Source organism: Ciona robusta, chromosome 12 (assembly GCF_009617815.1).
Source record: "Ciona robusta chromosome 12, ASM961781v2".
NCBI lineage: Eukaryota > Metazoa > Chordata > Ascidiacea > Phlebobranchia > Cionidae > Ciona > Ciona robusta.
Window position 1 is genome coordinate 6,798,523 of NC_143246.1, and position 10,728 is coordinate 6,809,250.

At 34.0% G+C, this 10,728-nt stretch overlaps 1 protein-coding gene across 3 annotated transcripts in view; it reads left to right on the top strand.

Annotated features, from left to right (window-relative positions):
- Positions 1 to 10,457, top strand: part of LOC149727308 (E3 ubiquitin-protein ligase XIAP-like) — a 28,924-nt gene extending 18,467 nt beyond the window's left edge. The window contains exons 3-21 of one of the 3 annotated variants that reach the window (XM_089890164.1): positions 1,012 to 1,134; positions 1,370 to 1,507; positions 2,239 to 2,325; positions 2,592 to 2,667; positions 3,040 to 3,183; positions 3,577 to 3,718; positions 4,244 to 4,421; positions 4,639 to 4,812; positions 5,056 to 5,236; positions 5,659 to 5,756; positions 5,968 to 5,988; positions 6,641 to 6,771; positions 6,979 to 7,233; positions 7,491 to 7,629; positions 8,048 to 8,149; positions 8,546 to 8,740; positions 8,969 to 9,143; positions 9,433 to 9,683; positions 9,756 to 10,457. In XM_089890164.1, coding sequence (XP_089746290.1) covers positions 1,012 to 1,134; positions 1,370 to 1,507; positions 2,239 to 2,325; positions 2,592 to 2,667; positions 3,040 to 3,183; positions 3,577 to 3,718; positions 4,244 to 4,421; positions 4,639 to 4,812; positions 5,056 to 5,236; positions 5,659 to 5,756; positions 5,968 to 5,988; positions 6,641 to 6,771; positions 6,979 to 7,233; positions 7,491 to 7,629; positions 8,048 to 8,149; positions 8,546 to 8,740; positions 8,969 to 9,143; positions 9,433 to 9,683; positions 9,756 to 10,280 — 3,135 coding nt within the window. In that variant the 3' untranslated portion in view covers positions 10,281 to 10,457. The remainder of the gene's footprint in view (positions 1 to 1,011; positions 1,135 to 1,369; positions 1,508 to 2,238; positions 2,326 to 2,591; positions 2,668 to 3,039; positions 3,184 to 3,576; positions 3,719 to 4,243; positions 4,422 to 4,638; positions 4,813 to 5,055; positions 5,237 to 5,658; positions 5,757 to 5,967; positions 5,989 to 6,640; positions 6,772 to 6,978; positions 7,234 to 7,490; positions 7,630 to 8,047; positions 8,150 to 8,545; positions 8,741 to 8,968; positions 9,144 to 9,432; positions 9,684 to 9,755) is intronic. The other 2 variants (XM_089890165.1, XM_089890166.1) reach the window with 2 other exon arrangements.
- The last annotated feature ends 271 nt before the right edge of the window (positions 10,458 to 10,728 follow it).

Sequence of the window (10,728 nt, forward strand, 5' to 3'; positions counted from 1 at the left end):
AACTTAACCAAAGGGTTTTATGCCTGATTCTCGACACGCCTAATATTGTGGACAAGCAAGACACTTAACGGCCAGCGAGCCGCCCCAGCGGTCACTATAATGGAATTTCGAAATTGTCAAACGAACAACAATAATTATTACCTTAAAGTTACACACGTTGGAACTCGTAAGCGGATACGAAATGTATAAAACAGAACACCCGTGTTATAACGACTTTCGCTGCCCCGATATGTAGTGATAAACAAGCGTCATTCAATCAATCAAATAGAATCCCACAAGCGATTAGGACTTAACGGTTTCAAATATCACCACAAAGAAATAAACACAATTCCACCAACAATTGCGCTACGAACCCTTAACAAAGCCGTACTACCTTACCCTTCTATAGACGTCATTGACTCTTTGTTCACATGTTTACGTCATCAAACTTTTGTAAATCGCGTTTGACGTCATTAAGATTTTTGTAAGGCATGTTGACGTCATATATACGTGGGATATAGCTCTAAGATTCCGGTGGCCGAAGTGGATAAGAATACGACGCAACCCTGGTTAGATTACACCACAAACAAACGAAAGCTCATTGCTTCTCATTTATTATTTAAAGCTGTTCGGTTTTATGCTCCGCGCTTGTCACGACCCCGATTTTAACTTTAAGTGCGTGACAACACTTGATTGGTTTAAAACATCGGGTGACGAGTGGGAAAAAACAGTTTGAAAATCACTCACAAAGTAACATACATGGTAACTCGTAAGCTGGCACGAGGTGTATGAACACCCGTGTTATAACGACTGTCGTTTTCCAGCCACGCGAGGATTAAGTAAGTTACATTCATTCCTACGTTTAAAATATTTATATTCTGATTTATGTGGGTGAGGTCACACGCCGATGCTCTACTAGTTTATTCTTTATACTTTACGATGTTATGTTGGGACCCATCGCTGTAAAATTTTTAAATTTACGTCAACGCACCCTGATCTATTAGATTTACTAATCTTTGTTTTTTTCTACAGTTTTTAGAAATGGCACTTTACACGATCGAACGTGTGAATAATGACGTCACAATGCTTCCTGGTGTGACGTTAACAATCGACCCAATGGCGGATTGCACGATTGACACTCGCGCATTGAAAGAGGTAATTCACGATCCAATATTTAAACATTTGCTCCAACCATAGGAAGAAGAAGTTGCCTAAATTGTCAGCCATACATTAACAACCTACGAAAAACAAATCAATTTCATTCATTCAGTTACCTATGTGGTTAGGCGAAAATAAATCCGCTACATTAAGACTCAAGGATTATTTCTTTCTTACACTGCACATTCTTATATTTGTTAGTATTCCTTAACCTAATTGTTTTTTATTCCAGATCGTTCAAAATTATTTGCCGCAACAACTTTCCCAACAAAGTACCCGAAATAATTCTTATTGGGGTGTGATTGGTCCCAGTTCTAGTGCAGTTTCCATACCAACAGCAAAGTTACTTGGGTTGTTTGATTTTTCCCAGGTTGGTTATGACATCACAATGTGTTATTATGATACACAAGAGCTATTGTTGGGATTATTTAAGTACAAAGTGTATTGTATGGTAACAATGTCAAGCACAAACACATGGGACCCATCTTCAAATAACATGAATGTTTTCAAAACATCTTGATCACAGAATGTATTCAAGTCCACCTATTTTGATATTTACTGCTCAAAGTTAAATCTTTTAATACCAGTCTATTATACAATACACATCTTTACATACACCTAATGCTTTACAACTACACAAATAAAGAGCTTTTAGTGTTTGCACAACTTATCATCAATTTATCTCAAGTATTCGCTAATCTTTTATTTAAATATTAAAAACGAAATTATTTTTAAATCAATATTTGAACAAATATTAGAAGAACTGAAGGTTTTATGTTGCAATAACTGTGATAAATGATGAAATAATGCCTTCTGTGATGTCATAGTACATTGAAATAATTGACATTTAGTTGAATGGAAATAATTTTTTAAACTTAATCATGAATATTTAAAATAATTGTTTTCAGCATAATTTATTTATGTTTTATACAGTATTGACGTATACAGTGTCTCTTTAATACATGTAGTTTATTTTAATTTTTAATTTAAATGCGTCAGAAACCGCAAACTTCCTATTGACTTGCTGCAACTTATAAATCATCCAAAGTATTTTGTCAAATAAGTTGCATTTACTGTTATTCACCCAACGTATATTGACAGATAAGTTATGCAGCTACCTCACCAAACCTCAGCGACAAGCAACGTTATCCGTATTTTTTTCGTACAACTCCATCTGACAAGTTTCAGGTGAAATTTTTATTTATTAGCAATTTGTTTAAAATAAATGTTCTTTTAAGTTAGATTTTAAACTAAATATAATGTGTTTCTATATATATTGTCTGATCTGGATATACTGTGGTATTTTTACCACAAGACATTTGTCAAGCATTACATATACTTGTTCTGATAATAGCAGTAGTGGATTTATCTGGCGCCATTGCCAAGTGGTTAGCGTGCCTGTCTCTAATGTTTAAATGGGTAAAATAAGTTAATTTTCTAAATATCACTAACAGGTCCGCGCCATAATTCAAGTTTTGCAGATGAATGGATGGGAATACGTTTCATTTATTCATGACAATGATGATTATGGTAATTTGAGGATGACTATAATGACCCCCATAGCAAAAAAATCTTGGCTATTTTGTCTAGCCAAGGCCAAACGAAATTTAGTGTCAAAATTTGTATTACAAGATTTATTTTTAGTACATATGTCGTAAAATATCTTTCTGTTTGGTTTTTCCATAAATTCTTGTTCTATTTTTAACTATCATGATATAATGGTCTGTCATTGGAGGATTAATAGGCTATATTCATTCGTTCATTTAATAATTCAAACTTTTTGAAAAAATATTCATTTAATAATTAAATGAGTTTGGTAAAACCAATATTTCAATGATGATTGTTGGTTAACAGAAGCTGGAGGTTTAACCATAAATTAATTCAAGATTTTTCATACTACAGGTAACGCGGCTTCAGAGGAATTTCAGAAACAAATTACTGAAACTAACATCTGTTTATCAGCAAACATCAGATTTCCCCGGAATGCAGGAAAGAAGATTATCAACGATGTGGCTCAAAGTTTGATAAGGGAAACTAGATCCAGAGGTAATTTGTTTTGTTTCCGTAATAATCTATATTTAGTGAATGCAAATGTATTATTATTTTCTGTCCATTTCTGTAATAATTCTCAGGCCTATGTATTCTAATTGTAAAAGAGATCACCTGGTGTCTTTTTGTGGCAAAAGATTTCATTTGGTATATGATAGACTGTGTGGTATAACCTATATTTTGTGTGGTATATAAACAATACTATATATATGCAGCTATTGGCTCTTCCATTCATACACCTTTACTCCACATATATGCAGCTATTGGCTCTTCCATCAATACACCTTTACTCCCCATGTAGACAGTGTTTGGCTCTTCCATTAACACACCTTTACTCCCCATATATATGTAGCTATTGGCTCTTCTACTAACAAACCTTTACTCCCACAGTTATAATTGCATTCGCATCCATCCCATACCTTGCACTTCTCATGTCAAGATTGATAGAACTCGGGTACGGCAACCGGTTTCAATGGATTGGTTCTGATATTTGGAATGGATTTCAAGTCCAAGATCTCCAACAGTTTCTCAAGTAAGTTCCACTCTTTAATACTTTATGATGTCCGGCGCCGTGGCGTAGTGGTTAGCGCGCCTGCCTGTAACCATTAGGTAATGGGTTCAAGGCTCTGCTACCATTGTGGGCGTATGTGTCCTTGGGCAAGACACTTAACGACAATTGCTCCAACTCAGTGGTCACTAATGGGTTGTCCAAATTATCAGCCATACATAAAAAAATGAAAATATCCCCCAAAAATAATCACCCACAAAGTAACATACATGGTAACTCGTAAGCTGGCACGAGGTGTTACACCCATGTGAACCACTGTCATTTTCCGGCCACGCGAGGATAAATTAAGTTACATTCATGTTGTCCAGTGTCAATTATAATATATTATATTGTAGTGGCCGTTGTGTGAAAGTGGTAGGCTTTACTGTTTTGTTTCTCCTTTACTGGTTTTAACTATATTCTTCTATTATTTTACTTGAAATTCACATTGCAAAGGTGTACCTTAAAGTCTTTCCATGGAACTTTAACAGTTTACATTATGTTTATCAGTGATACGAATGATGAAGCATTACATCAAGTAATGGATGGATCTTTGTCATTCAGTGGACACTCAAGGCCAGACCCAGAATTTGAAAATTATCTTAAGCCAATCACATTGAATGAATCGTTGGACCGTAACTTGTTTTACGCACATTATTTAGCATCGTTACATGGCTGTTCACTACCAGTAAGTTGGATTTAATATTGAAATTATATGTCAAATGTAGTTTACTATGTATTTCTTGATAAAGTGCAAAAGTTGAATGCACAGCTCAAGTTTCATATGGGTGAGGTCCTATAGCAGAGTAAACTTAGAGACCTGGGACATTTTTTAAGACTTGGCCTATTAACCTCGCATAGCTGAAATATTATTCCGCTTAATTATTCATTCTGTTTAACCGTAGGGGAGTTCCAGTGTTCAACAAAACGTGTGTCTTGGAAATCTGACACTTCCCAATTCAACAGAACTCTCTCACATGCTCCAGACATCAGCAAATGCAGTTCTTGCTTTTGCTCATGCCTTTAATGACGCGCAACAAGATTTATGTAATGGGACCAGAGTTCCTGTGTGTGATGCGGTGAGTGTGATGTCATAGTAGATATTATGTTGCTGCACATTCCAATATTATGTGACAAATATTGTGGAATTTGAAACTAAGAATTGTAAAGAGAAAATTCTGACGTAAACTACATTTTCAATGACCTAATTAGGTTATAAGCAATGCTTTTTTAGTCTATTCTGTAGCTGCAATTGCATTCTAATATACAGGAATTTCATTATTATCTTTCTGTCGTTTACTTTATTTTATTTACAATTGCAGTTCACTAAGCTAAATGGAATACAAATTCGAAAGTATCTCCAAAATGTTTCTTTTATCGATGGAAACCAAGAACGCTTTCAATTCGATCAGTTTCAAGATGGTCCTGCTTCTTATGACATATGGAGATACAATGGAACGGAACAAAAATGGAAGCTGGTTGGTTATTATGCTAAAGAAAAAAGTAAGTTTTTGTCAATTGTTGAGGAAAAACACCTAATTAATGACTTTTGTTTGCTGCTAATACCCTTTAATACTCCGTTAAAGCATTCAAATACATAAAAACAAATTTATGTTATGTTAACCAGAATGTAACATTAAAAGGCATTAAAGGGATGCTTAAAAATGATTAAACTTGTTGGTTAACCAATATAGGATAAAAGACTTGCAAGTGTTGTGTGAAACTACAATGAAACATTTAGATGTATCTATTTATAATACCAAGTGAATGGCATTAAATTGTTGCCATTTTTTAAAAAAAGCATAAAAACTTTTGTTTTGATTTTAATACAAATCAAGTACATTGTACTTAATGCATTACTTTTCCCGTACTGTATATTGTATGTGATTTTTCATCTTTATAACAACTCTGATTTATATTGACAGTAACATTTACTGACAACCGTAGTGAAAAGGGCAGAGGAAACATAACATCAGTATGTAGTGATCCATGTGCACTAAACCAATACATGCTTGTTAGTGAGGTATGCTGTTATATCATTACTAAATATATGTAGTTGCCAAACATCATACAAAATTTTTGATATTCTATTCTATGTGGGTCTGATTCTTGTCGAGGACCCACTAAATGCTTGACATTACATTTAAATCTGAAAAAATTAGAATGTTTGCACATAACTGTAATGCAACTTTGATTTATAATAAAAGTTGATACATCACCACTATTCTAACAAGCGTGGTTTTTGGAAGGAACAGGTATTAATCTTGCATCCTCTGTGTTGTTCCTATTTCATGTTCATTCTGGTGATGCAAACCTTTCATGAAAAATCCATGTTTTGGCTGTAACAGTCATAAAATTTATCCTATAATTTATCGTACTTTTGTTTAAACTTCATAGTACTTATTTAATATCTGTTTCTATGGGTTTACTTTACATACCATATGCAAAAATCAATTTTATATTTGTTTATTGCTGTAATAGTCATAAAATTTTTAGGATTTTTGTTTAAAAATCATACTACTTCTTTAAGATGTGTTTCAAAGGGTTTATTTTATATTAACAAACCATAATTATTGCATTTCATCACTAGAGCTTTAGCATGACTGAGTTAGAAAAGTACTATGGTTTACGTTTTCATCTACCATTAAGTTATTTTATACACAAACCATATTTTGTATAGGTTACTGTATTTTATCACTCATCTTTATTAGCATGACTGAGATAGGGAAAATTATATACATAAAATCTTTTTATTGGCTTGTAAAAACTAGATGTCTAGTACTGTTAGATTTAGTTGTGCATGATTGTTATAGTTTGCAACGAAACTGCTTTCTGTTTAATTGGTTGATTAGTCTCAAATAAAACCATTTGTTTAACAAAGTGTAACAGTTTCCTTTTATTTTTCAGGAGCGTTCATGCTGCTGGCATTGTATAACTTGTAAAGAAAACAGCATTGTCATTTATAATGTGTCGAATAGTGGAAGAAATGTGTCAAAGTGTCAATCATGTGGCAATCAACAAATGACTGACAGCACTTTGTAAGTTAATTGAGCATTGTGTTTTTGTTCATCATATTACAGGCTTAGAGTTACTGTATTATGACTATGGTAGCTTACAGAACTGGCTTAAATCTGTTTACTTATAAATATTTAATGAGCACTTTGTTTTAAAAGCTGGTAAGCAGTTGTAGATTGCACTATGTGTATTTTCTTTCATTAAAAATGCAATAAAGTTTGTTTTCACAGCCAAACCTGTCTTCCTGTACCTGTTGATTATCTCTCTTTTAGCCATGGATGGGCATGGGGTGTTATATGCGTCAGTTGTGTTGGACTTGTACTCACAATATGTACTGGCATTGTATACATTTGTCACTGGGATACTCCCATTGTAAGAGCATCTGGAAGGGAATTATGTTGCATGATATTGGTTGGACTTCTTTTGACTTTTACTCTCTCATTTTTCTTCTGTTTTGAACCAACAAAACCACTCTGTGTTATGAGGTGAGTGCAATGTAAAGGAATAACCATGTCTGGTGTATTTACAATACAAATAGGTTTTGATTGCATTTAAGAGTACATGTTAAGCCCATTTACAGTTCAATTTTATCTCTTTGAGAAAGTAAGTGATTGGTTTTAAAAACTGATCACATCCAATGTTTGTATTTATTTGTGCTGTTGTTTTCGGCTGTAAGGGTTTTAAAGATAAAATTACATAGAAAACCTATGTAATAGTTAATAATAAATTAATGCTTCTACAGGCGTCTCAGCACAGGCCTATGTTTAACTCTTGTTTATTCTGCTATCCTTGTTAAGACTGTTCGGATCTCACTTATATTTAACACACTTGGAAAGAAACTTGTGAGGGATTACAAGAAACTATTAAAACCAATGCCACAGGTGAGTCCTTGTCTATGTAGAAGAATAACTTTGTTGATACAATAGATCTGGTGTATTCCAATTACTTACAATATAGAGAAAACATACTTTTTCATAAATTACCAATCTATGGATAGGATTAACTTTAATGGTAGCCTATTTTAGATCAATAGTGTTAAACTTTTTTAGGATTTAAGTGGCGATGCTGTGAATTTGTTTGCAGCCTATAACCATTATAAAGCCATATTTTACAATATGCCAGAACACATGCCGAAAACTTTTTCTAAAATGTTATAAATTAGTAAAAGGTTCATAGCACATCAATGTGACGTGACATACAGGAAACCCTGCTTTATGTTCCATGTAATGTTTAAACTAACTCAATATTATCCTTTAAAAAACTCTGATAGGTTTTATTCTAATTATGTTTTATTTTCAGTTGATAATTGCCATTGTACTTTCGGCTGTTGAAGTTTTTCTTCTAATAATATGGTTTGTGATGCAACCACCAAATATTGTCAAGTCAAGATCTCACAAAGAGGTTGTTCTTGTTTCTAAAATATCCTTATTTGGCTTCCTTATCAATGTTGTTTACCAGAATTTGTTTGTTTTGCCAAAATATAGATTTGTTTTGTATAAAGATGACAAATGTAACCTCATACTTGATTTGATGCCCATTGTTCAGCATGAATGGGCATTATTCAGCTCAAATAACGGGGCAGTTAAGCAGAAAATCACTATGTTCATGACGTCATTGATACACGTCAATTGTACCCTTGTATATTTTTAAGAAAATAATGCATTAACAACATTCTCTGGTACCCATTCTTTATAAAGAGACCCAAAACTTAAAAACGACTTGGGCCAATCTGAAATATATGCCAATTAAACTTTTAATCCCAACATAAATGTTTAATGGAAACAAATGCATTCACAGGGTTTACCTCTTGATTATGTTCAATGCCAAGCCATGATGAGCCAAGTTATACTTATTGGTCTGTTTTACCCAATTCTACTTGTACTCGTTTGTACCTACTATGCAATCAAAGTGCGTAAAGTACCTGCTGGCTTCAACGAAGCAAAACACATTGGATTTGCAGTTTATACAGCTCTGGTTATCTGTATTGCACAGGTAACAACCAGTGACAGTTAGTATTTTTTAGACTGATATGTGATATATGTTTTACTTAGATTGTGCATAACTACTCTGGCAAAAAAAATAATAATTTAAACATCATTTTTTATGTTCTTGTATTATAGGACAAAACAAAAGTTACTGTGGGTGGTAGATTTTGACTCCTGAGTTTAATAGTATATGCTATATCTATGCTAAAGTTCAATAAAAAAAATTTATTTACAGATTCCAACATATGTTGTGAATACATCAAGTAACATTGTGCTCCGTGACGCAATCTATTGTCTCGGACTTTCCTTGAATGGTCTCGTCATATTGTTTGCCATGTTTGGTCCCAAAACCTACATCATTATATTTCGTCCACAAAAGAATAACCAAACCACAGTCATGGGACACCAATGTAAGAACCCTATAATCAATTTAGTAAAACAGACTTAGGTGTAGGCTACTGCGTAGACCCTCACCCCTATTAAAAGCCTCTGTAAACTGGCTGTTTACTGGATAATTTAAGTACATGCTTAAATTATACATGCATAACTCTGCCCTGAATTCCAGGACCCTAGTATGTCTCGTAGTAAGACCTTGCACAAAAATAAAATAGTAAATTATTAGTTTAATTTAAATTTTATAAATACCGTGTTCAGATTGTGACATAATTATTTCCTATTTATACTATCATTACATCATAGCTGGATCTCGAAACCAGTCAAGTACTTGGCATCAGAGGAGTGTCTCAGAAGAGGGGGTTACCCAGGTTGCAGCCCCCAAAACACCAGAAATAAAAAGGAAAACAAATGTTAGCTTTTTAAACAACAACTCCAACAATATATCAACCGATTGGGGGCGCTATGGAGATGGTGACATTGACTTTGACGTCACAAACTGCAATGTGATATCCAACATGGCAATGAAAAATGTTACAATTGTGCCAAATCCACTGGTAAATATCAGTTAGTTAAATTGTACAAACAAGTACTTTATATTCATTATATAACGCACCCTATTGTTTTAGACCAAATTTGAAGCAAACGGGGAAGTGACGTCACAACAACGTAATCATTCCGTATCTACTGTAAACAGCAACGTGATACGAAATGATGACGCTTTTAAGAACGGTGATGACGTATCCATGACGTCAGTGGACAGTAGTGATTGGAAGAGGACGTTTATGAAAAGTTATGACATTCTTGCAATTTCAATTAAAAACAAACCTACGTCATCTGATGATGAAGCAATAGATATTGAAGGAATAAAAGAAAGCCGCCGTGATTCGTTTGAAAATGAAACTTTCCCAACGCAGATGTTGAGTTTCGAAGATCGCCCGAAACATAGAAAATGTTCCAGTGCATCGGGGAACGTTCTAAAAGGGTTCGACAATCCCGCATTTGAATTCCCGAACGGGATGACGAGAACGCGAAGTTTTTCAAACAATGCAGATGCTTTCCGAATTCGGAAGCAAAGTCGCGTCATCACCAACGGATCGCTAGTTCCTACGTCATCCATTAAACCAGAATTACGTCTTCAAAACTATTTATAAATGTTCTTGTTTTCGTACAACTTCATATATTTTTATCTTTTATTAAAGTAAATCAAGCTTTTTACAGAATGCACATTGTTCTTTATCGCCAAAGTAACTATGCAAACGTATTCTGAACTTGCCATTTAATCCAATGTCTTAATTACGTGCAAAAAATAAAACTATTTTATAAAACAACGTGTTTCGTCCGAATGCAAATTTAAATAAGTTGTTAGACACTTGACAAGATAACTTCATGGCTGTAGTACATATTACTAAGTAACGAACGCAAATAAACCGCTTGAATCATACTAAAACGCAGAAAATTTCCTGCAAAACCTGTCTTTCGAATTTCATCGACCGTTTAGTTTTGGGCGGCAAAGTTGCTAAAATTAATCCGCTAGACGTCATTATCGGGTAGCATATTTTGTGCATTCGCTGGGGACTCCCAGCAACAATCGGATCTCTC